Source organism: Rana temporaria, chromosome 5 (assembly GCF_905171775.1).
Source record: "Rana temporaria chromosome 5, aRanTem1.1, whole genome shotgun sequence".
Classification (NCBI taxonomy): Eukaryota; Metazoa; Chordata; class Amphibia; order Anura; family Ranidae; genus Rana; species Rana temporaria.
In genome coordinates, this window is record NC_053493.1 from 325,430,114 (window position 1) to 325,457,601 (window position 27,488).

The 27,488-nt window shown below is 38.8% G+C and overlaps 1 protein-coding gene across 5 annotated transcripts in view; it reads right to left on the minus strand.

Annotated features, from left to right (window-relative positions):
- Positions 1 to 5,561: 5,561 nt before the first annotated feature.
- TOX (thymocyte selection associated high mobility group box) overlaps positions 5,562 to 27,488 on the minus strand; it is a 300,519-nt gene continuing 278,592 nt past the window's right edge. For all 5 annotated transcript variants that reach the window (XM_040354249.1, XM_040354248.1, XM_040354251.1 and 2 more), the window contains 2 exons: positions 12,710 to 12,861; positions 5,562 to 8,537 (listed from right to left, as the gene is read on the minus strand). In XM_040354249.1, coding sequence (XP_040210183.1) covers positions 8,501 to 8,537; positions 12,710 to 12,861 — 189 coding nt within the window. In that variant the 3' untranslated portion in view covers positions 5,562 to 8,500. The remainder of the gene's footprint in view (positions 8,538 to 12,709; positions 12,862 to 27,488) is intronic.

Below are 27,488 nucleotides of genomic sequence, written 5' to 3' on the forward strand. Positions count from 1 at the left end.
CTAGATGCAGGAGGTCTGGCCGTAGATGAAACTTTAAAATAACTGCAAGTTGTGCCGGTATTGGATTAGGGTAGGTTCCTGTTGTCTCCTGACCTAGGCATAGATGGTAAAATGATCAGTTGACTCTTTTGAGGTAAGGAGTCATCATACCAGCACAGAGCTCTATCTTGTGCAACCTTTTACCTCCATGGCTTGCGAACCCCCCCATATCTAATGGTTAATCCAACCCAGACCACCAAAAATAATTAGACAAGAATGCATCCCTATTTGTAAAATCTTTTCTAAGGAGAAAGTCAGATCTAGATCCACATTATGATTATTGAGAAACTGGGATCCACAGTTTATCTTGAGTTTAACATTTAGTGTTTTATGTTAGTATTTGTTCGGCTGGACAACACAGTGAATGTTGCAGATTAGCATCTTCTGATTGGCTGCTTGGAATGTGTAATAATACAGTGGCTCTCTATGGAAAATTACATTTTGAAGACTGATATTTCTCTTAGAGCTGAATAGACCTATTATACTGAAGGAAAATATTTGATTGCTTTCAAAACTCAAAGAAGACACAGTTAGGATATATGCTTGCATTCCAAATGCAGTTCTACTGTCTTTTCTAGAAGATGACACTTACTGTGAACTTGAAATGAGAGTCTACATATGGACATGTACACTTTTCGTTACACAGTGCCATGATCTTCACAAATTTGGACAGACAAAAATCAACCAAGACATAGGTCGAAAAAACATCTGCCAGATCTGCATTAAAATCCTTGCCTGTACTTAGCTCTCAAGGGTTTAGATTTGTGCATTCCTAGTCTACATCGACAGTTTTCATTTCCCTGAAAGCCAGTCTGCAGGTAATTCAATATAAGTAATAGTTGTTTATATCTGTGTGTTATCAATGTCTACTGCAACCTGTTGCTAATATGCATTTTCTGCTCAGTTTGCCTCTTTTCAACATCAAGTCTAATATCATTCTTTATCTCAGTTAGATCCTAGTTCTAGAGCTGGGCCTTGTCTTGTAACTGACAGGCTGACAAGTATTGTCCATGTTAATTATGCAGAATTGCATCCATTCTCAGTAACACAGAAAGGTTTCACAGTATGATGTCCTCTCCTCACTGCTGTTGACAGTCAAGTCAATGAATCCACATCAGAATCCAGCATTTTGAAGAAATTCTGTTCATAGTTAATTTGTATGAATTCAACAAACACAGCATTTCAAAATTCCTATTTTTGATTAGTAAACCCCTGTAATGTTTATTGATGGTATCAGCAGGTTTTCTTCATCTTAGAACTGAGATAATTAACAGATAGACAATATAGATGTATTTATTTCCAAAGTAAAACACAGAAAATGCTCTAAAGTTAAGGTAGTATTTTAATAGAAAGCTATTATATTTTCCTTAATGTGTGTCTGTCAGATGTCAGCTAGTACTTTGTTATTCCTCTTATAGACAATTTGTCTGCCTAAATCCTTTCATCTTTTGTGAAGAACTGAAATATCGCTCCAGGCTTTCTCTACAGTAAACTAAGATTCATTTTACAATGTTGTATTTTTTTTTCCATGTGAATAGTGTTCTTAAACTTGTATACTACACATTTTATCACTTTTTCTTTTCATTGTTTAAAACAAATGAATGTCTATATTTACTAAATAGTTCACGTAGTCCAGATTTATAGAACTTGAACAACAACGTCATTTTGATGCTTAATGTATTAAGTTTGTACATATAAAAAAAGATTAATGGAGGTCAAAGGAAACAAATAGTCATACTGTATTTCACACCCCTATAAGTTGTAAAATATTTAACTATACAAGGCAGTAAATATATTGTCCATAGCTTGGCATGTAGATATTTGTACCCATCAATGCATTACATGATGATTTATCAAAATGTCAAATATATTGACATTCATTTGACAATTGATTAGTGGGAGGAGTGGTCTTGGGAGGCAGTGGCATTAGATAAGAGGACTTTGCGCTCCAAAGTGGAGCATTTCCCAAAGTTCCCAAGCAACCAGGTGGTTGTTTCAGTGGAAGATAAGAGTCAATGAAGTACTTAGGAATCAGACTCACATCCGACTTAAACTCCTTGTTCAAAACCAACTTTCTCCCGTTACTAAATTCGATCTCAGGAGACCTAAAGAGGTGGAACCCCAAATTTTTCTCCTGGTTCGGAAGGGCGGCCATATTGAAGATGGTGGTACTTCCACGTTTACTGTACCTCTTCAATGCTCTCCCAATCCACATCCCAAACTCCTTCTTTGCCAAACTACAATCAGCCCAGAGGGGATTTCTCTGGTCACATAAAAAATCTAGAATCTCACTGAAAATTCTTCAATTCCCCAAAAGTAGGGGTGGTTTAGGCCTTCCGGACTACAAAAAGTACCACTTCGCTTCCCACATTACTAGGGTGATAGATTGGCACTGTAACGGCTCAAACAAAGACTGGGTGCAACTGGAACTAGCCTCCTCCCCACAATCTCTCCTTTACTATCCCTGGACCAAACATTCGAAATCCTTCAAAAGCTCCACCAACCCCCTCAAAGCTAACACCCTAAAAATTTGGCACAAACTAGCTAGCCCTTACAATTTAGCATCGATCCCAGGCCCTCTGACACCAATCACGGGGAACCCTGACTTTCCTCCGGGACAGAATCAAAAGTTGCTTCCACTCCCTACCCCTCCCAAAAGATTTCTGGCTACTCACTGCATATCGGGCAATGCGGTTAAATCTTTACCCTCCCTCCAATCCGAATTTGGAGACTCTGCACCGACTCCGTGGTTCTACTTGCAGCTCAGGAGTTTCCTTGTGAACAGCAATCACAAAACCTCCTATATCCGGGGTCTAACACCCCTAGAAGAAATATGTCGCAAAAGATCACCTGTCCTTAAAACTACATCTCTGGCATACAAATGGCTGGTCTCTCGGGACTCACTGGACACAAGTAGACACAGGGAGAGATGGGAAAGAGACCTGGACAGACAAATCAGTGAGCGCCAATGGGAAAGGGCCTGCATATTTGCACACAAGTGTTCTTTAAGCACCAAACACCAGGAGACCTGATATAAGGTTCTTACGCAATGGTACATTACCCCTGTGAAAGCTCATGTATGGTCCCCGGGGATCAATGACACCTGCTGGCGCTGTAAAACAGACCTGGGTACATTCCTACACATTTGGTGGGGATGCCCTCTGATCCGCAGTTTTTGGGATGTTGTATCCACGTGGATCAAGCACATAACCGACACAAAAATCACCCTGGATCCCGCAGCATGTCTCTTACATATTAATTCTTTTTCAATTGAACGCTATAAGACATCCTTAACCAGACATTTGCTCATGGCGGCAAAATCTTTAATCCCACTTTATTGGAAATCAGATAAAGTCCCGGGGGTCAGTGACTGGCTGGGTAGGGTGAGCTACATCTACAAGATGGAGGAATTGGTGGCAATGAAGAACGAACGTAGTTCTGCCTTCATTGAGATCTGGTCCCCCTGGGTAGCTTTCACATACTCAAAAGAGTTTGAATCACTATCTCCCCGTTAACTTAAACATAGCTGGCCTCACCCTTCCTGTCTTGATACTGTAGACTATGTACTATAACCTCTGTATAATGCAATACCTACCGAGAAATCTAATATAAAGTGACAACGTCTGATATGGTACCCCTTTCATTGTTCCCCTTCTCCCCCATTCCCTTCCCCCCCTACCCTTTCCCTTCCCCTCCTAACCACATATTTCCCTCCCTAAATGCCTTTATAATCTGTAATATACAAGTCCTATTATAAGATATTCAGCAATATTTGTTATACCCAAGAACATCTAATGTATACTTCATGTGAATGTTATTATCCATTGATCTTTGTACGATCATTCTTTTGTTCTAATAAACCTTGGATTGTGAAAAAAAAAAAAGATAAGAGGAACAAGATGCCTTTGCATCCTCTTCTCACTTCTTGGGCAGAGCAGTGATGAATACAAAGATTTCCTTTCGGGGTATCGCCTGCAGCATGGATTACCTTACACTGCTACATGTAAGTTTATAAGGGGTGTATTTTGCTGCAGGTAGAATGGTCTTATTAATTTTAATGGGGGTCCGCCATCCTAGGGCTCTGCTCAAAAGTATTTAATCTATACATTATTATTTTTTTCACCTGCTCTTTGCATGCTTGGAAAAAAGGGAATTATCTATATGATATATTTTTTATAGGTGTATGTTGCAGCTGTGTTCTATGTATAATAACATATCTGCATATACAGTCTTGAGAAGGTGGACTTTGTTCCAAGAAGCACCAAAAACAGTATCCATATAATACATGGATGGATAGTCGGCTGCTGGTTTTGCCAGAATGCTCGTCCCAAAGTCGGACGGGCTGCCATACACACAGGCCGAATGTCCGGCGTTTTATTTACCCGGCATTCAGCACATGTGTACGGTTCTTTAGCCCAGAGTTTTTAATTAAGATCAGGATCCTATAGCTTTAATGTGTTTTGGGGAAAAGTTATGTTCTGCAGGATCAGCATCAGCATTCAACAAGGTGTTGGCAATGTTCTTTGGAGATTTTGGTCCATGTGGACAAAACAATGTACTGTAATTTTAATAACCATTTACGCAAAACCTGATGGATCAATGGATGCTTGCGTTCTATGCCACACTGAGTATTTAGTCATCCAGTTGTGATGATACAAATTATTCTGTTGTTTGTTCACAGGAATAGAAGCTAAAATGGGCTTCTGCTGCTTTAAGCCATCCGGTTCAAGGTTAAATGTATTTTAAAGTGGTTGTAAAGGCACAAGGTTTTTTACCTTCATGCATTCTATGCATGAAGGTAAAAAACCTTCTGTTGGCAGCAGCTCCCCTAATACTTACCTGAGCCCCCTCTTGGTCCAGCGATTTCCAGCAAAGCCTGTCTGGGGACACGCATTCCTGATTGGCTTTTGGCAGCAGTGGGAGCCATGGAGATAGAGTGGACATGGCAGAGCCACAGCTCCATGTCTGAATGGACACACAGAGCGGTGACTCAGCACGGGTGACCCCATAACAAGCTGCTTCCTGTGGGGGCACTTGGCAGAAGAGAGGGGCCAGGAGTGCCAACCTGGGACCCGAAAAGAGGAGGATCCAGGCTGCTTTGTGCAAAATCACTGCACAGAGCAGGTATGTATGACATGTTTTTTTTTTTTATCAAAAACATTTGACTTTAATATAACTTTAAATTTATCTCGGAAAAAAAACAAGTGTGAAAGTGACAAACTAAAAAGTTTTGGGCTTCCCGCAAGCTTGAACAGGTCTGGCCCTAATCCAGTGACCTCTTTCATTAACAAGGTGTTTTTTCCTAGTCAACAAATGCTCACTGTGAGTTTAATGTTTTTTAAACTTCTCTCAGTAATTCTAGAGACTGTTGTATGTGGTTTGAACAGTCAATCAGTGACTCTGCCTCACAGAAGGCTACCGCAAATAGGGGGAAACAAAAGGGAAGGTGGTTTGAGCTCACACTGGCTAATAGGTAAAGATGTTAAATGTGCAAGGTAGGAAGGGGGTTAGAACAAATGCACTTTATTTCACAAAAGTTTTATTGAGTTTTTGATTTGTAAAACAACAGGTGATAGTGTAAATCATATGCATACAATTACACTTGGTCAGTTTGAAGGAAAAGGAGGGATACAAAGTAGAGAGAGTAAAGAGCAAAATATAACCTGAAGGTCATTACAGCTTGTGATAACTCTTCATGCTTATCGATGTAGCCAAGGTTGGGAAATATACACCCATGCAAGGAATTCATCTTTAGTAGATCATATAACAATTATGTGTGGAGGGGATGGAGAATATGTTTGTTAGACCACCCCTCCAGGGACTGTACAGTAGAACAGGGGCACTTTAATTACACAAAAATGTAGGTGACTTTACTTTTAAAAGGTTAGACAGTGCATTTTAAAAATGACTTAAATTAAACACACACACTTTAGAATTTAGAATCAAAGAAAAGTGCAGTGCTCCAACACTCCAAGCACTCCCCTCGTATCCTGGAATCAGGTGCTGGCTTGGAGTCCATCATTCCTCTATGATTAAGCCCATTGGATGAAACCTGTCAGAGGAGTGGCCCTGGGGGTAGGACCAAGTTCTGAAGCTTGTTAGCTAAATTACATTTTGCCTGAGAAGACATCATCAGTGTGCAGCTTTTCCTTTTAATTATACTACTGATGAATATGCTTATGTTATTAAAGTGTTCAGATCTTCAAACATTTATAGCTCTGATATAGCTGGTATGAGAAAATTGACTGAAAATCTAACCAACACCAGTAAGCAACGTGTACAGAAATAGGTGATTATTATTTATGTCCTTTTTAAATATTTCTGTCCATAGATAGTGAGAGATTGTTCATTTTTGTAGCCAAGACACCAAGACTGCAATATAGAACCGTTCTCTTTATACAATGGAATTAAAGGCAAGGAAAACAACTGCTTTGCCTGAATATAAACATACAGTTATAAAACAGCAAACACAACTACAAAATAAAGTTAATACATACAGCAAAGCTTGTAACAGGGGACAAAAAAAAGCCCATAGTAATCTGAAAGAGGAATATCTTGTTTAAGCCCTGGTTCACACTGATGCGCTGTGGGAAAGGCACAAGATTCACTGTTTCCCTACATCAAATTGCACTGCGTCCATGCGATCTGCTGCTCGTGTCAATGTTAGAGTAACGACACCCCAAAACAGATCACAAAACACGGTGGGATTGACAGAATTGCATTGCATGGGTGTGAACACCAAACAGACAATGCATGTGATGTGTATATGGCAGGTGATGTGCGATTCACATGTGATGTTCCGCATGTAATAGTGTGAACCCATGCTAAATGCCTATGACTTTATTCCTTCTATAATACAATTATCTGTGAGCATTTTAAAGGCCTAGGATTTATTTTGAAAGATTTGGTTTGTGCTTCTCCTCTATTTGGCTTTCACTTAAAAAGACAATCTGACTGATATGTGGCCTAGGGGAATTCTCCCATTTGTCAAAAGACCTTTCATATTCATGTTAAATACAGCACAAGTAGGGCATTTTCCCTGCCTCATAGTCCTTTCACTAGATCTGATGTGATCATAGGAGCTTATAAGAACAATTTATCACAACCCTGTTGCCAAATTGCATAGCCAAAACCTGATTAAAAACTAGAGGCAGAATTATATCTTTCCAATGCTGTTTACTCGTGGGTCTTTTATGATTTTACTGTACTGTATAAATATAAAGAGTTCCTATATTGTTGTCAATTATAGCATATATTTTACTCATCAGACTTAAATTACAGCTCAAGCAAATATGAAAAAATAATAAAAAGAAAGTTGTTGACCGCTTTTATTTATAGTAGTTTAAAAACGCAAATTTGGTTTTATTTCATGTCACAGTAGAAAGGAAATGTATTCACATGGATTGTGAAACAATATATTTCTTTTCCAGCAAAAAAGTGAAAACATCAAAGAAACATATTTAAAAAGCTAAGAAAATTACTTACAAACACCTAGATTTATTATTTCATAAATAGGCGCAACAGGCTCCATTAATAATAAAAAAAATTAAAAAAACAAAAACAAAATAAAATAAAAAGATTAAATACAGACACAGTATGGAGAAACAATAACACATCGCCAGATATCAAGGTTATAATTTAGCGGTTCCCAATCTGTTTCTGCATCTAGTAAAATAACATGTAAGCATTTGGCAGTCTTTATACATATAGGGACATAATAACATTTACTAACAAATACACAATAAGTGATACAAAAAGCCATTTTAATGTGGTACAAAATAAATGTGTTTGCTTTCAGTAGAGCCCACTGTAGAGTTTGCCAATTTTTTTATTTATTGGGAAGGAATTTTTCCTCTGAGATATTTTTGAAAATATAGACATATTAAGCAATAAAAAAAGAAGCAAAAATATGAATGTCTGCCAATTCTAACCATATTTTTTCCCAAAATTTACCACCTGGAATGTACGATTTTGAAATTTAGTAATTTAGCAACAATAACATCCACATTTTATACTCTAGGAGAAGGGACACTCATGCTATGTACATCCTTGCTATGAGTGCTACATCAAGCCTTTAAGAAAGTCTTTTGTAGATTTTTTATAAATGACCTTTGTGAAAATCATTGTGATCTCCATGAGTTTTTAGTCGAGATGACAGTTGCTAAGGCAGCTTACTAGTTCAGCACTTCACAGCAAAACCGATATATTTGAAGAGTCCAGATTTCTTTAGTAATCGTCTTTCAGTAAAGGGAAAGTAATGTTACATAAAGAAGTTTCAAAAGAGAAGCAAGACTATTTTTCCCAGAGTGGATGGTCCACAAATGCAAAATGTCCTAAGTGCTTAGCAACTTGAATTTTTCTAATAAACTGCAGATCTGCCTTGGTCACGAAATGCAATCCTTGACAAAGGTCGTCCCTGCATTCTTCCTCTGAAAGAAATTCATTTTCTTGGCTTGTGTTTTCAAGTTAGGTACAGTGCCTTGTCTCTTTGCATGTTCCTATAGAAAAAAAAAATGAATTAAGTCTTGGTCAACTAGATGCAACCTTTTTTGTCTGGTAGGTGGCAACAGACAATTGTGAGCTTTATTTATATGTTATATCTAACTGATAAATGGCAAAATTATAAGATATATGATCGTAAAGTGTATGTATAGCTAAAACTTTTTGTTTTGGATAGAATAGGGAAGAGTTAAAACCCTCTATGTTGTTTTTTTTACATCTATGTCTTGTCAGGTAGATATCCCTTTATTACCTGTTATGAAGACGCCTAATCACCCCTCATTGACAGTTGTCATTGAAACAGATATCCCCATTAAAAAAACTCACCTTCACCTCTTGATCTAGTAACAGCTCTAAAACGTTGGATTTTCTGTCACCTTCCAATGATAACTGTCACAGTTGCTTGTACTCTCAGGCCTCGTACACACGACCAGTTTCCTCGGCAGAATTCAGCTTCCGACCGAGATTCTGGCTGAATTCTGCCGAGAAACCCGGCCGTGTGTACACTTTCGGCCGAGGAAGCCGACGAGGAGCTCGGCGAGGAAATAGAGAACATGTTCTCTATTTCCTCGTTGCTCTATGGGAGCTCTCGCCCCGCCGAGCTCCTCGGCGGCTTCAGTGCTGAACTGGCCGAGGAACTCGATGTGTTTGGCACGTCGAGTTCCTCGGCCGTGTGTACGAGGCTTCACACATACTGTCCACCCATTAAATGACTGATATCATAACTGATGACATGTGCAGCACCATGGCAACTACAGATCAAACAGAGGCTAAGATGGAAGCTTCATTGGCTGTAAAGGATAGGAGGGTTTAGTTCCGCTTTAATAAAGTAATAATTAATGCAGGGCTGCATTAATTGCTGTCTTGTATATCTGCCTGTTGTTCAGCTTTAATGACTGTTTAACAAAAACAGATCTATTTACCAGAAAAGTAGATAACTTTGGCATATTAAATAGTCATTGATGGAGATGCAGTCATGGCCAAAAATGTTGGCACCCCTGCATTTCTGTCAGATAAGTGGAGAAACAAAAAGCTAAATCTGACACATTCCATGCAAAACGTTTACAATGGACTGGACAAAATGATTGGCACCTTCTCAAAATTGTAAGCAAAATTGAATCCCAAGTTTGCGATGCTCCTGTAATTTGTAATTAAACTCACCTGTATGAATTAGCAGGTGCTGACAATATAAAAATCACACTAGTAACACATTAAAATTGTGAAAGATGTACTCAACCTTTCTGTTGTGTGTCTCTGTGTGCCATAAGTAGTATGGAGAAGAGAAAGAGCAGCAAAGAACTGTCTGAGGATTTGAGAACAAAAATTGTGTAAAAACATGGACAATCTCCAGGTTACAAGTCCATCTCCAGAGATCTTAATGTTCCTGTGTCCACTGTTCACAACATTGTTAAGAAGTTTACAGCCCATGGCACTGTAGCTAATCTCCCTCAACGTGGATGAAAGAGAAAATTTGTTCAAAGATTGCAACAAAGGATTGTTCGAATGGCGAATAAAGAACCTAGATCAACTTCCAGATAACTTAAAGCTGACCTTAAGGCACAGGGTACAACTGTGCAAGCTCCTACTACACCTCACCATCTGAATGAAAAGAGATGCTATGGTAGGAGACCCAAGAGAACCCTATTGCTGACAGAAAAAGAAAGCCAGATTGGAGTTTTCCAAAATGTATCTGAGGAAGCCAAAATCCTTTAGGAAGAATGTGCTGTGGACAGATGAAACAAAATTACAGTTTTTTGGTCAAGCCCATCATCCTGTTTTCAGAAAAGGAAAGGAGGCCTTTAAAAAAAAGAATACAGACCCTACAGTCAAACATGGTGGAGGTTCACAGCAGTTTTGGAGTTTCTTTGCTGCTTCAGGCCCTAGGTGTCTTGACCATGTGCATGGCATTATGAAATCTGAAGACCACAAAAAGAATTCTAGGGTGCAATGTAGGGCCCTGTGTCAGAAAGTTGGGTCTCTGTCAGAAGTCATGGGTCTTACAGCAGGACAAAGACTCAAAACACACATCAAAAAGCACACAGAAATGGTTTAACACAAAACACTGGTGAGTACTGAACTGGTCGGCAATGAGTCCAGATCTAAATCCCATAGAGCACCTGTGTAGAGATCTCAAAACAGCAGTTGGGAAAAAGAACCCTTCCAATCTGAGAGACCTGGAGCAGTTGGCCAAAGAAGAGTGGTCCAAAATACCAGTAGCTAGGTGTAAGAAACCCATTGATGGTTACAGGAAGTGATTGATTTCAGTTATTTTTTTCCAAGAGGTGTGCTACCAGATATTAAATTGAGGGTGCCAATCATTTTATCTTGTTTGTTTTTTTGTGTGAGTTTTGTGTGGAATGTGTCAGATTTGGCTTTTCGTTTCTCCACTTTTTTTTGTGTCCTACCAATACAAACAGAAAAAATAAATATTTGAATGTCTAAACATTTGTAATTGCAGCCATTTTCTGGGTAAAATGGTGCATTATCTGACAGAAATGCAGTGTTGCCAATATTTTTGACCATCAATGTATGCAGCCATTCTCATTTCTGTTTTTTTTTTGTTGTTGTAGGAAATAACCACTTGGTAAAGTAAGAAACTGATACAAAATGCAAGGTGCAATGAAAAATTATTGTAAATATTCAAAAGCAGGGACTTTACCATCAAAGTCTGATTGGTGAAATAAAAGTGTGGGTCATTTGTTGCAACTCTGGGTTTCCTCATAAAGTGTAAGGCCCATTTCACACGGTCGGACCGTTCAGGTCCGCCTGTCAGTTTTGTCAGTGGACCTGAATGGCCGCTCTATGCAGTCCTATGGAGCGTCGGATGTCAGCGAAGACATGTCCGCTGACATCCAACCCGATCCGCCAAAATCAGACAGATGGCGATACGTCCCCATCCATCCATGGTGGATCGGATCGAGTGAGATCTGATGAAAACGGACATGCTGTCCGTTTTCATCAGATCTCTCCATAGGAGACAGTGGCGATGCACAAGCCCCTCCCCACTCAGTAAGCAGAGAGGGACTTGTCATCCACCGGCTCAGTGGAGATCAGCGGAGAGATCTCCCGCTGAGCCGGCGGGAGCTGGCGGACTCTGTAGCGACGAAGTCCGCCTCGTGTGGAAGTGGACTAAGGCCCCTTTTACACATTTCACACATCCGTTGATGGATGGAAAAGGGACATCAATGCATCTCTATAGAAAAAACAGATGTAAATGGATGATCATCCATTTAAATCCGCTTCTGTCAACATACAATTTTTGGAATGGATCAAAGCTCTATTTTTCTTCCGTTAAAAAAATGGATCAGATAAAAAATGGATGTAAACGGACAAATAGTCAGTATTTTCATTAAAAAAATTGCTCCAGGACTCAAGTGGTTAAGGACTTTAGCTAGTGGATATAAAAAACTGATGTAAAAAACGATGAAAAACATGTAAACTCCATTTGTTTTTTTTCTTTGAAAAAATGTGACTGAACAGATGAAACAAATGTTCCACATGTGTGAAAAGGTCCTCAGGCTCTTTACATCCTTAATGTAAGTACTGGTATTTCAGTGAAATGACTGATTCATACACTAAAGTAGATTGTTTAGTAAAAGTATCCTTCAGTTAAAGTTTAAGTGGAAAGGAAGCATGTGGAGAAAGTACGCATCCCTTACTAAAAATGAACAAAGCTTACTCCTTCCTTTTGTTTTTTGTTAATGCTACTTTTACTTATCTACTAGAAGTATCTGAAGCCAAAATTGTTTTTTTTTCTAGCTTTGGATGGAGTAGCGGTGGATTAGAACTCCTGTCAGGGAGATTCACTCTCTCTTTTTGTCATGGTGTCTACAGGATAGGAAGTCAATAAAACTCTTATCAGTTGGATTTTTGGGCAATTGCATCTATCTATCTATCTATCTATCTATCTATCTATCTATCTATCTATCTATCTATCTATCTATCTATCTATTGTATTAATATTGTTTATATTGTGTCTTTTCTACTATGAAACATTTCTATTTATTATATATTATTTCTATATATTAATGTATAAAAAGTATACTGTAAACCTTTATAAATAAGTTGATCTACAACTAATAACTAGGTTCCTAAGGCATGTGAGTTAGAGAGTGTTGTCAAACATTAATAACATGAATACAACACTAGAGTGTGCTGGTAGCCTGCTCACCCACTACTGCAGTAGTCATTGTTCCATTCTATGGCCTGTCCTGGAGGATTTCGGCATCCTGAGCGGACGTACTCCATTGCTTGAGTAACAACCTGGGCCGCTGTAGATGTTGGGTTGATAAGATTCTGGTATTCTGACTGAAGATTAAATCCCTGAGTGAGAGAGAGAAGGAAAAAAATATTGTATAATTAGTTACAAAGAAAAAAAAATGAATATGCCGTGCACAACATAATGTTCAAGACATAAAAGATTCAATTAAATGTAATTTTACTTTCTGCATTATCAATATATTGGCATCAAAATATACAATGCACAGCAATTATGTCTCTGTATGAAAGAAAAGTTCACATAGAACATAAACTGGTTTGCATAGAAGAAAAACAAAACGTTTTAAAAGAAAAGGAGACAAAACAATCAACACAGCAAATGGAGATATATTCCTCTGAATCTATGTTTTTCACATGAAACTCAAGGATACATTGCTTGTTAATTTTCAAAATATGCAACAGAATCTTTTTGAAAAGAGATTGGCAGCAGGTGGCTGAGTGTTTTATTAGGCTACACCTATTCATGCATTGTTCTGAAAACCCTTTTTCTTCATTCAATCACAAAAGGACCATCTGCTTCCTTTATACTTACACTTCTTTTTCAACTAACAAAAAAAAAGCAAAGCACTATACTAGTTATTTGAATTAATGAGGAGCAAATAATAATAAAACTCCACACTGTGGTGTAAGAAAAATGAATAGCTTGCCTACGGTTTCAAAATAACAATTAATTTTGAATATGTATTTCTGCTGGTCTACGTAATTACTAAATTAGTCCACAAAAACATATATATATATATATATATATATATATATATATATATATATATATATATATATATATATATATATTACAGTATGTAATATATCAAGAGGATATGATAATCAGAAATAGAAATGTATCCATACCCATCACTGTGTGCACTATTATTATCTAGAAAAAATCTAAGGAGGAAAATCATTCAGTGGCTATGGAAAAGTTTAATCTGATAATTTAGACCCCTTGTGAAGCAGCCTACATTGCCACGAAAACTCCCTCTCTTGGTTCGTTTAGCGATTAAACTCTCAAGAGTGATTGACATGCCTCACTTTTCAGAGGGTGTTTGACAGTTGGTGAGAAGGTGTTTTAACCCTTAAAAGCCCGTACCACTATGCCACAACAATGTGTATTGCATGCAGTCATGAGACAGTTGCAATGCTGCCCCATTCACTTGGAACGTGGCGGAGGGAAAAATATTTGCCTTAGCAAAATATGTGTATACCACCATACATCTGCCTATGCAGCTTAGGGCGGGTAGTTGGGGGTGATAAAAATGTAGCCCAGCCACCTTTTATTCTCCCTTTCAACTGCAAGTGTAAGCAAAGTCTTATAATGTTTTTAAAAAAAAATGTAATCTTAGCAATATGTCGTAACATTTAAAAGAAAAAAAAAAACTTGTTCCTATGTTTCTTGATTTTAAAACAAACAGAGAACAGAAAAAGAGGAACATAAATTACAGGTATCTACCAATAACATCATCAGAGGTTCAGTTTATACATTCCCTTCATCATATAACCTTGCCTCTGCAGTCTCATATTTCTTCATATTATTGACCGTCATTGGCCCATCCCTGTTCATATTACTCCAATTCCTAATCCTTAAGTTTACCAAATACACACATTCAGGCATTTAGATATCTAGTCCCCCTCCCCTCAAGGCATCCTCTTGTCCTTGAGCCGGGGGGAGAAACTTTCTATCCCTCTCTTAATCTATCTCGTTCTGTTTCAATTAATCTTTTTACCCCCTATCCCCCCCTCCCAAAAAAAAAAAAGACCAAGCAAAAAAAAAAGGGAGAAAACCCCCAAGCAACCGCTCCCTCTCCTCCGCACCCCCCAGTTCCACTTCCTCCTCTATTCAGATTACGTCTATAATGGTTTTCCCCTCCTCTGAGTATTTGAAACGATTCCATTCCGCCCACGTCTCCATATAGACCCCCCGTTTCTGCCGAGAGGTCCAGACCAAATCCTCCATCCTATTCAAGTCTTCTACTCATTTAAGCCACATCCCTACTGACAAAGGCTGGGTCTGCTTCCACATCACTGCATTCAAGAGATGACAAACTACCGACTTCCTATACCGTCTGACCGAAATATCCGATTCCTGTAGGAGGTAAAATGTCCACTCCTCCAGTAGCTCCTCCTCTCCACTTTTGCGCTATTTTCCGCACCTCCTTCCAGTAACTCTGTATTCTAAGAAGCATGGTTCCTACATTCTATTGCTACACAATGGTTTCTATTCCTTCACATGATGCAAGTCTATGCGTCTAATTTACTAACGAAAATGTGTGTACAACATCATAATCATGTGCCTACAAACCCAGCCAAACCCTCATGCAAAGATGGGAATGAACATATATGATAGCATATATATGGTTAATTCACTGCCAAATGTGGGTTGCTAAGCAGCACACCCTCTGGTGTCTGAATGTATGCTAAGTGGCATATGTACAATAAAAATGTTCTTATCTCTGTTTTTTTTGGGGGGGAGGGGGGGTATTTCTAACATCTGGTAGCAATTTTGCACTTGCATTACATGCAGGAAGTTATTACTGAAAGGTGTGTGTGAAAATCATAGAAGGAAAAGAATCCATAGTGCATGCTTTGTGGTGGGTAACAACGTCTTACATGAATAAATAATAGGTGAATAATACATTTTAGCCCTCGTTCACATTGATGTGGCTTTTAAATCATGCAACTTCATCTGAAAGTGCACAATTTCAAACATGCATGTCAGTGTGACTTCAGGTGTGACTTTGAACATATCTGTGCAGCTTTATGCACAGATATCTATGCAAGTTGCATCCAAAATCACCAAAAGTAGTGCAGGTACTACTTTTTCAAAGCAATGCATCACTGCAAAGTCAGCATCACACTGATTTTAACAGTGCCATTGCTGACAATAGGGTGCAACGTTTCATGCTATTTGACCTGTCAAATTGCATAAGTCTCTCCAATGTGAAAGAGGGCTTAAATTCAAACTTGGTTTATGATAACCCTTAGCATAAAATTATGTAAAGGTAACTAAATTCAATCTTAGATATAATGTCTCTCTATGTCTGCCTATCTAATGTGACATTGTTGGGGACTGTGGCTAGCCCTAGAATTAGAGTACTGTGCGATTGTTTAGTTAGAAGAAGAGTCATTGATGGGCAAGTATTTCTATATGTATGAGCGATTCGAGCTGACAACTTTCAGCAACATAATAGCCCCTTACTACTATGACCCACTATTAGACAGAAAACATCCTACAACTCCTATTTATTAATTAAAGTGGAACCTTGAAAAAATAAATGTTTAGCATGCATGGTTTTGCTAGAATGGCTAGAAAAGACTTAGAAGGAAAAAAATCATATTGTTTTTTTCTGGCAGACCTCTTTTTCCAATGCTGTCGGCAGAACATACACAGTGGCAGTGTACACTCCCAGACTCTGTAAGAGGCTGAAAGATTGTTGTCAGACACCAAAACTTATATCAGACTTCACAAGGACCCGCTGAATGCTAGACATGTGCACACTGAAATATTTTGTTTCGGAATTTCGTTTTCGTCCAAAAAATACATTTATTTAGTTACTCCCGAAATCCGTTTTTATTTATTTAATTTTTGGTAAAAAAAAATGCATTCGCTTGAAAATTTTACGAAATCTTTAAAAAAATAAAAAAAGAAGATTCGACAGAATCTTAAAAAAAAAACAAGATTTGACGGAGCAACGAAACTGTACGATGCCGCAATCATACATTTCCGGTCGAATGTTCCGTCTACAAGCTATAGAAGAATTATAATGTATGACTAATAATAATTATATTTATTATTATCAGTCAACCAACATTAGAATTCTTCTATAGCCTATGGGCAGAGTATTTCATCATAAATGTCCGCTTGCTGCGATCGTATGTTTTTAGCTATTTCGTCGAATCTTGATGTCTCTCCATGTCGAATCTTTTCTCTCTATGTCGAATCTTTTCTCTCTATGTCGACTCTTCTTCATGTCTCTATAATGTCGAATCTTTTCTCTCAATGTCGAATCTTTTCTCTTTATGTAGAATAATATTGGACAAATAGAGTTAGAGTTAGGCACATTCGACTGCAACGAAAGCGAAAATAAAGCATTTGTTTATGTCGGATCTTTCGTTTTTCGTTTTCTGTGCTTTCGTTATCGTTTGTTAAAACAATAACGAAAATACCTGAAATTCGGACGAAAATGCATTCGGACTAAAACTAATGCACATGTCTATTGGATACTTTCAAATACAAATTAAAATCCCTAGTAGACCAGGCATATAGAGATAAGTTCATCAATCCAGGAGAATATCAATTCTTGTATAAGGAACTTTTTTATACATTCATATTTCTACCACCTGCCAAAGGTGCACAATGATCCAATTTGTCCACCTGGGAGGTCAATCTTTGCGGCTATGGATAGCATTTTGAGCGGTCTGTCCTAATATGCAGATTGATTTTTGCAAACTATATTTTATTTTCCTACCATTTTATGTCTGTGATTCCTCCCATCTGTTGGATTCCCTGTTGCACTACACATCTCTTACACTTGGCTCTCTCTCAATGTCACTTTCTTGCCCACATCACTCCAGCATGACGTTGGACTCACGGCATTAGGGCATTTTTTTAGCACCAGAACCTAACCTACATTACCTACAGGCCCAGTTCATCTTGGATTGTACGCAATTATGCTTGGAGCACAACTACTTTAAGCATCTTGGTGGTTATTACTGCCATGGGTGCTTCCTTTGCACCTTGTTATGCCAAATTCAACATGGGTTGGTGGGAGAAGTCATGCATCTGGAGAAGTAACCCCTTTGCTTCTCAGATTGTCTTCTACAGAAGATGTATCGATGATGTGAATGTTATATGGGATGGTCCTCCCTTTTTCATTTCCCCTTTTGTCCAGTACTGTAAGAACAATAACATGGGCATCTCGTTTACTCATGTACATGATACTCAAACTCTTGTGTTTTTGGACATAAAAACATTCCATGCGGAGGGCCGGATTGTGTCTAAGACACATCTTAAGCCCTCAGCAGGAAATTTGTATTTCCATTTAATGAGCTGCCACCACCCCAAATTCTAGCAGAATATCTCAAAGGGACAATTTTATAGACTGAGAAATAACTACACACTAAACAGTGACTACAAGGCACAAGGGCAACTCTTAAAAAAATGTATGGGCAAGGGATATGACTCTGACGTAATTCATAAAGCCTTTTTGGAGTGCTAAGCTCCCATCACCAATTGGGACAAGCTGACAACTTCTGTTACTTGGTCAGAGGTCAAGTTCATTACCCAGTATCACGATCAATACAAAAAAATGGAACACATCATTAGACATCGCTGGGGTATTCTTTTACAAGTTAGGTCCAACCCAAGGGTCATCTATTGCAAAGCTAGAAGTGTAAAAAATATGGTAGCCCCAAGTAGGAGTCCTCACTGTACTACTTCAGTCAGAACATTAACCACCTTTTTCAATCTGATGGGTATGTTTCATTGTAAAAACAAAATCTGATGTAAAATGTGTCGGTTCGTCCTGCCACGCCAGAAGAGTTTTAAAGATAATTCAGGTAAAATCTATCATATCAACCGATTCTACAGTTGCTCAACAGAATATGTTATACAGTATATTGTTTGACATGTCCCTGTGGCCCCCTATATGTAGGCTGCATTATTCAGACAGCAAGGGCCCTATTCGGACAACATCGGAGACTTATTGAAAAGGGATCAGATGAACATAGCGTCCCTAGCCACTTCCTTCATGTCCATAAAGAATACACTGAAGGGTTAAAAGTCTGGGTGTTGGAATCTATCCCTCCTTGTTAGCTGAAAGGTTCCAGAGGTTATGCCGTAGGGAAACCTACTGGATTTTTTTCTCTTGCGCCTCAGGGTTTGAACGAGGAAATAGAAGTCAACAGAATTCTATGATACCTAGAACCTAGATTCCAACTCACAACTAACAGTATGTCTCCTCTTCCCCCTTCCCTTCCTTCTATTCCTTACCGCCCCCTCTTTTTTTTCATTTTGACCAATTACTACCTGTATACTATCATAGATATATCATAGATGCAGGCATACTATCCTGCCCATTTTCCTTTATTCTATTTTATATACTTTTTAGCTTGTTGCTCGCTGTGCTATGGGTACACTTGTGCCATGCTATGACAGCTATCTATACAAGTCGGAGATTGGATTACAGCTATAGATCGCTGCACTAATGTCAGATTGTTAATACAGCAACTCCAACGTGAGCTGTGTACTAATGTTGTGTACCAGGCTTAATACTCAGGTGTAGTTGTTCTGTAATGATATATTGTGTATATGTATATATATATATATATATATTTTTTTTTTTTTTTTATTTATATAAATCTCGAATATATGTTTTGTAATTTTTTTTGGCATAGGCCACTTTTGACAGACGATTGGGTCCGCTTGTCAGTTTTTCAGACAGACCTGATCAGACCATTCATTATTCTCCATGGAGCGGCGGATGTCAACGGACATGTGTTCATTGACACCCGTCGACATCTGATACGATCCTGTCCACTAAAAACAGATTGATGGGAATTTGATTGGATGCCAGTCCGATGGAAATGGACAGGTGGTCCGTTTACATCTGACAACCCATAGAGGACAGTGAGTTGTGTCCGTGTCCACTCTGCATCAGTGGAGTGGACAAGGACCTGTTATCTGCCTGCTCAATGGGGATCAGTGGAGAGATCCCCTGCTGAGCAGGCGGATCTGCTGGCGGACTCCGTCAGTGTTGTTAGGGGGCCTTACATATAAAAATCTGTGGTTTTAGGAGTAAACATCAGTCTTATTGTGTGAACATTTCTCAAACAGATACCATTGGAACAATGTTTGGACATGCTGTCCTCTAATATAATGGGGGAATAAATATTATTGTTATATATTAGGAAATGTATACTATTCAGTGGGCCATGTACGCATTTTTAGCTGCTCCAATTGTTTTCGAGGAGTTCTTGTCAAACACTGCTACGGCTATGGCTACGGCAATAAAAAGTACACACTAGCTTGACCTTTTGGCATATGGCATGTATGATACGACAGTGCTATCTAGAGTTTGAGACCTTAATAACTAAGGAGGAATGTCTTATTTGGTAATGAAGACTGGTGAAAAATCAGAACTTTTTGTTTCTTGTTTTTAAAAACTAAACAAACAGGTTTAGCAGTTGGGGTAAAGGGTAGTGGGGAAGGTGGGTTCTCAGAGAAAAGTTTTAAGATAAGCAAGTAGCTGAAGCAACACATGAGTTTTAACAGGGGTCAAGTCCTGGGGAATAAAGTGTGGGAACTCCCACCCAAGATCCACTCCTCCACCAAAAAAAAATGATATGCTCATATGCATAATTACTAAAACGCATGTTTGTTTTTTTTTAAGCAAGTTCTTTCTAAATCCTGCGATAACTCGCGGCAGACCTCCGCAATGTCTCCTGGGAACAATGACAAAAGCTCCCAGGAGACATTGCGGCATCGAGGAAGTGACGGAATACACGCACACTACCCGATTAATCCATATACAGGAAGCGGGCAGTAACATAAAGGATTACTAAGGTTCACCTGCCCCTGACAGTGAGTCAAGCTGGGCATCGCCGCTCAGTGAAGGATTGGCTCGGGTGGCTCGGCTGCTTTAGTCCTGCGTTCCTGTTGTGAAAAAAGTGCAGGAACTCCGTTCCCACGCATTCCCGCAGGACTTGGGCCCTGAGTTTTAATTTAAAAACATATTTTAAAATGCCAGGCTGATATTCTAAAATAATACATTTGGAGACAACACAGTATGCACTGATCTTCATAGTTTTCCTACTATTATTTGCCCAATACCCTTATTTTGATTCATGTTCTCACATATGTTCTTTGACTTTTACACTTCCACTTTTGAATTGATATACACAATCTACTGTTGAAGTTAAATATTATTTTCAGTCCTTATAAAGCAGTCATGTATATTGCTTTAGTAGCAAAAAATAGCAGTGTTAACGTGTTGGAAATCTGTTGGAAAAAGCAGAACCCCTCAGGTCGAATAATAAGGCACATTTACAGCAGGAGTCAATCCTGTACGGGAGAGATTGCTTTGTCAAGGTCATTGTAAGAAAAAAAAAAAGGCAGAGCTTTACTTTAATTTATCTAGCGTAAAGTAAAAATATTTCCAATATACATTGTTAAATAGAGAGAAAGACTGCATATAGTGACTAAAGAGAAATATGAGATTTGGTCATATAAACATAGCTACATATTTTTAAAGTGTATTGTTGCATTATAAAGGCTATATGTGAGCTCTCTTGTTATTATTGGCCTTGATTCAGTGAATATTTCAACCACTATAGATGGTTTTAACTCTTCTGGTTAAAGTGGAGTTTCCATCCCCAATTTTTTTTTCATTATTGTGCTCATTAGACCTAAAAAAGAATACAAGAAAAAAAAAACATTTTTTTACTCAACTGAAAATGCCTGTTGCTATTCAGTTCCACAAAATCTGCCTTTGGAATCACCTAGGATCCTGCCATCATCTCCCTCTAATGCTCCTGGGAAATGTGTGTCATCATTTCCCAGGATGCAGTGCGCTACCCAATTATCACTCCCCATCCAAGACTTCCAGGAAGTAAGTGCTTGTGGGCTTCACAATGCCCACAAGCAAAATGACAACGGTGTGGACATAGTTTTATAAACTATCTTTTTAGAAAAACTATGCGGAGCGGCGGCGGATTGTAAAATAGTAAGTGACCGGATTTATATTATAAAAACGCATGATGAAAGGACATACATTTAAAAAATGCTAATTGTGGTTGGAACCCCGCTTTAAGTACCACTCTCAACTTTTACAATAGAAATATAACATTACTTTAAAGTAGACTTGGATTTAAAAAAAATCATGTTTCTCACAGCGATGCCCCACTAGGGAGATATTAACCCACAATTTTCAACCAGGCAATTTGAGGGGCTCCAGGGGGCTTGTTTAATTGGGAGGAAACTGGCTTTTCAGTTTCCTCATTGCTCTGAAAAATGCACTTTGGGACTTGAAGCCTGGAGATTTCTTAGAGAACTGGGTGGGATGAAATCTGCAATCCTGGGTCCAGATCTTTAGAACTGCCAACACACTAATTGGTCAGGTGTGTGCTGGTCTTTTTGTAGACACTTGACAATGGTTCTGGGCTCCACCCTCCCAAGGAGTCCAGATGTGCAAGGGAGAAGCCAGAGAGTGCATGTGTGCACTGGGAAAGCCAGAGATCCAAACCTGAGGGTCAGAGCAGTGTGAGGCTGCTATCTATGTGGATAGTGTTGGCAAGGAAATGGTCTGTGGGAGACAGACTAGGACGTAAAGTGGAAGGCCTGAGCATCACTGTGGTATGGGTAAGCCAGGAGTGCTACATGTATGTGAGCCTGGAGGCTGAAAGTGTATTTTCTTTGGATGGAAATCCTAAAAACTCTTGTGAGGGAAATCTGGGCCACTCTGTGAAATTCTGTTGCACAGAGCAGGTAAGCATAACATGTTTGTTATTTAAAAAATAGGTTTACAAACACTTTAAGGAATCAATTAATGTGCCACACTACATTTTTACTAATGAAAGGTGGATTGTGTATAGTTAATCATGATGCCTTACACCAAGACTTAGTCAACTTTAAACCATATGACATCACTTTTCATCAGAAAATTAAGGCATTATACAACATCCAATTTCATTATAGCGAAGCACTCAAAAATAATGTAAAATGCCCAGCAGGCTTGTTTTGTGTTACAAAAAAAAAGGGCTACACATCTTAACATCATATTTTTCAAGAAGTTTAAACCCCACAGCCTAAATGTAACATGCAGGGCATTTTGCATGTTTTTGTTTCCTGGATGCTGCCATTTTGGATTTAGTTTATACCACAATACTTACAGAGGAAAGACACTTTCTGCTCTAATAAGCATGAGCTGAACAATAAAAATCTGCATAATCCCCACAAGCTGAGAATGCTCAGAAGACTGCCTTTACCACCAATCAACTGTCCAACACTGAGGTGAGGTTGGTATGGGGGGGGGGGATTGCAAATCATGCACTCCAGATGGACTCACAGGCTGGAACAGGCTATTATCTGTGGGTAATAAAAGAATGCTACTTCTGTCAAAGTAGAATTTTGCATTTACAGCAACAAGCAGAAAGTGGAGAGGAGAATAAGGCAGATTTCCATATGTATTTATGGGCAGGGAGGGGTCCTAAAAAAACACATAGTACATTTACTTTAAGCTTTAAAGAGGGTGATCACTAGATTAATTGTGCTCTCATTGCTGAACTATGATAAAAAAAATTAAATGGGTAAATGTATCCTGGGGGGGGGGGGGGGGGGGGGGGGGGTGGGTATTGTAATCCCCTTTTTTCACTACAGATATTTGGGTAGATGAATGTGAGAGAAGGTTATGCATAATTCTGAATTTGTATACTGATCAAGGTTCTTTCTCGTCCCCCTAATCAGTACATATCTTTCATTGTGCACATCTAGGTTCAATAAACTGTACAATGTTACCATACTGCAGCGTACGGCACTGGCAAGATGTGAGTTATTTAAGCTAATTCTAGGCAATCAAGCCATTTAAATCTTCCCTCAAACATTCGTCACCTTTGTATCTGTCCTTTGTCAGCTTTTTTATCTACACAGCTGTATTTAATAATGATCAAAACCTTAACAATTTCAAACTGATGCTTGGGGGTCCAATTAGAAGTTCTATCTGCTTTGCATTGTAATTCTGGAGAAATTAGCAATTGTTTTAAACTGGTATAATTAACACAATTCATTTCTGCACTATATGTGAAAACAACTAGTCTTAATGCTTATGTTTTTTTGTGCTGGAAACATGGAATCTGAATACAGAGGGATACATTTAACTATTCTGAATATTGTTTAGCTAGTTGTATATACTACATTACATACTACAATATTGCCCTTAGACCCCATTCACACTGCCAACACCCATAGCGCCAGAGTTGCAGCACTAGCAGTCGAGAAAGGGTTAATACCGCCGGCAATGCGTCGCGTATTGCCGGCGGTACCACGGCGCTGCCCATTGAGTTCACCGCTGCTAATGCGCTCCAAAGAAGCTGCTGGCAGGACTTTTTCTGACACCCTGCCAGCACACCACTCCAGTGTGAAAGCCCTCAGGCTTTCACACTGGAGTGAATAGAGCAGCAGTTTAAGGGCGGATCGCAGGCGCTATTTTTAACGCTATAGTGCCTGCAAAATGCCCTCAGTGTGAAAGGGGTCTTAGGTACCGTAGCTTCCCTGATGATTATGTCAGATTTTTGCGTCTCAAATCGGTACATTGTTTTGCATAGAAATTTGGCGTTTTATATTGTAGGCCTGTAATTCTTATGAATTTTGTACTTTTTGAATTTGCCGCAGGGCTCCGCCCCCGTGCGTCGTGAAGCTCACAGGGAATGGAGCCCGCCACACAGAGGCATCGGGTGGAGGAGACAGCCCGCGGACACAGCGGGGGGGGGGGGCATTGCAGAATCCTGGGGACAAGGTAAGTAACCTGCACCAGGATCCTGCAATGCAATCCCAAATGTGGCTCGGGGGTTACCGCTAATGGTACTGATATTTAACCCCCGAGCCACACTCGGGATTACCGCCAGGGAGGTTAAGAAAAAAACAGCAAATCAACAATTATCTTGGCTTTTATAAGTTATCTAAGTTGAGATAGCTAGTGAGTTTATGGTGAGAAAGGTCAAAGGGAATCAAAAAGCTTTCCACTGAAACATTGTATAGTACATGTCTTATTGTATGATAGTGACAGGACTGGAGCATGCACATTTAAAACCTTTAAAACGTCAGTGATAGCAATAATTAATGCAATACAAACACCTAGAGCTTCTTGTACAAACCTTTTGTTGTGTTTCTAGTCCCCCAGTAGCTCAATTGTGCAAAGCTAATTTTAGCCCTGGCACATCCTCCTGCTTTCCACACCTTACTATTAATCATTGCGGCTCTCTATTGAATTTGGGGTGTCTTGGAAGAAGGAAGGAGGGCAACTTTTTTACATCAGCTTCAGATGTTTCTAAGAACATTTAGAATTCAGTGACAGATTTATTTGACCTGCAGTTGATCTACTACTGACCTGCATTCAACCTGCTTTAAGTTGCTTTTGCATCCCTGTAGGCTTGTATAGGGAAAGAAGCAGTTTTGATGCAAACAAAAGCCCTAGATTGTTCAGCCAGATTTCAGGGTTGATTTACTTAAAGCAAATAGACTTTGTGGGGTTTATTTACTGAACCTGGAGAATGCAAAATCTGGTGCAGCTCTGTAGAGAAACCAAACAGCTTCCATTTTTTTCTTGTCAAAGTTTAATTGACCAAACTGAAGTTAGAAGTTGATTGGCTACCATGCACAGTGGCACCAGACAGTGGCCAGTGGCATCGACTCTCCAGTTTTAGTAAAGCAACCCCTGTCAGTGCAGTTGCTCCAGAAAAAAATAGCCAATCACATGTAAGGAAAAAAAAAACATAATTTTTGCTTGCACATGATTGGATGATGGAAGTCAGAAGAGCTTACCCTAATTTACTGAGCTCTGGAGCAACTGTGCTTGCAGAGTGCACAGTCTATTTGCCTTTATTAAATTATCCCCGATGTCTGTTGCCACAGAGTTGACATTGTCACTCGATTTGGTAAGAAACAGCTGGCTTGAGTGATGATTATCATGTCTCCAACCAGCTTTAGGGCATTCATAGGTTTGAGGGTTACTTGATAGCACAAGTTCAAACAACGACTAAGCAATTAGTCTTACAGCACTGTGTCTATAATATAGGGATTAAACATTCCTGTGCAATTCTTTATGACTACACTGCATTTAAAAAATAAATGTATGGTTGATGCAAAGTAAATGATAATGTTTTATTGTTTTATCACTGCAAATTTGGGGCCAATTACTGGTTCACAGCAATTATGCCATTGAAGAATTTAGCATTTTAAAGTTGGATACACACGATCCGAAAATCCTGCTGAACTCGTCGAGATTTGGACATTTGCTTTACCGGAGAATGACAAGAAAAGTAATGGCATCCATCTACCATTACACTGACAGAGTTCAGAGTATTTTTGCACCTGGAGTCATAGGTGGTTGTGTATAGCCACAACCAGAAGCCTATACAAATCAAAGACAGCCTGACAGATGCCACTGCTGTATGTACACATTTTGCATCCAGGGTTGCTCATCTGTCCCTGTCCACATGTTACTGTTCAGATGTGCATACAGCCATGGTATCAGTCAACCTTTTATTGAAACAGGCTACTGTACATAAACACCTGTGACTCAAGGGCTCAGTAATACAATTGATTGTGTCAGTGTATGGCCACCTGTAACTGCCTTTTTGAGTCCCAAGGCACTCATCTGTAGCTGTTATACAGAAAAGACTACTGCATTGTTGTTATGAAAGAAGTCCCATCATGTTCCCGTGTCTGTGAGCATATGTAGCTTCTTCACTGAGGTTTGACAGGGAAAATCAAGCTGACCATCTCCCATCTAGGCAACCCAACCAAAAAGCTACTGCATGGATAAGTATGCTGCGTTGTCCTAAAGGAAGTCCCATCATGTTCCCATGTCTCTGAGTATATGTTGCTAATTCACTGGGGAATGACAGGGAAACTAAGCCAGCCATCTCCCATCTATGGAATGCAACCTAAAGTTTTTGTATGGAAAAGTCCACTGCATTACCAGCCAATATAGTCCTATGTAATAAAATAAAGGCACTTCCTTAAAGGTAGAACAAGTAGGAAAACCTGTTAAAATTTTAAAACCCCATTAAATAGTAGCTGGCACCAGACCATTTTAATATCCCCAAATGATCACATTACAACAGTAATCAGTACACCAAAGATCCAATCATTAGATAATCATACCAATGTATTAGATAAAACATTTTTTCACTGAACTCATATTTTTCTGCATTACTCATTATTATTTACAATACATCCTGACAATTTCATACTTTTCTTCTGTACTTTACTGTTTACCAGATTGCACACAGTTCATGAACAAATATACAATTCTACAAGAAAATAAATATCACATAACGAAAATTGTTTACTGAAGAGACATATTTGTACATTTCACACTTAAGATGTGATTCCAGCTCTATGTGTCAGATTTAGAATAACAAGCTGCTGGCACAGCAAATAAAGATTGTAATCAACAAGAAAGCAAAAGTCACGGCACAACATTTTTCAGAATGCTATCAATTTTATAAATTCACAGTATGTACAGTAAGCTTTCAGATGCACGATCCACAGAAAAAACACAGGACCATATCCATACATGCTTGAAAGGATAAACAGATATGAACGAACAGGATTGTGCAAATATGTACAAGTTATTTAGGTATATGGCTCCAGGATTAGAGGATTTTCATCACTCCTCAACAAGAACTACAAATTATAATTTGACCAGCTGACTGGTTAAATGATCATTTCTGTACTGTATATCCTTTGTATCTGGGACTTCATTTTGCCAGTAGCAGATAAAAAAAGAGGTTTTAGGTTGAATAAATGTGTCCAGGTATTCAACAGTTACCTTCCATTTTCAGTTAAAATGTGGCGTATAAATACAAGTTTACAAATCAGATTCTATCTTGGTATAAAAACTTACCTAATTAAAGGCATTCCCTATACATTCCTGAATATTCTAGTCATTCTTGATACT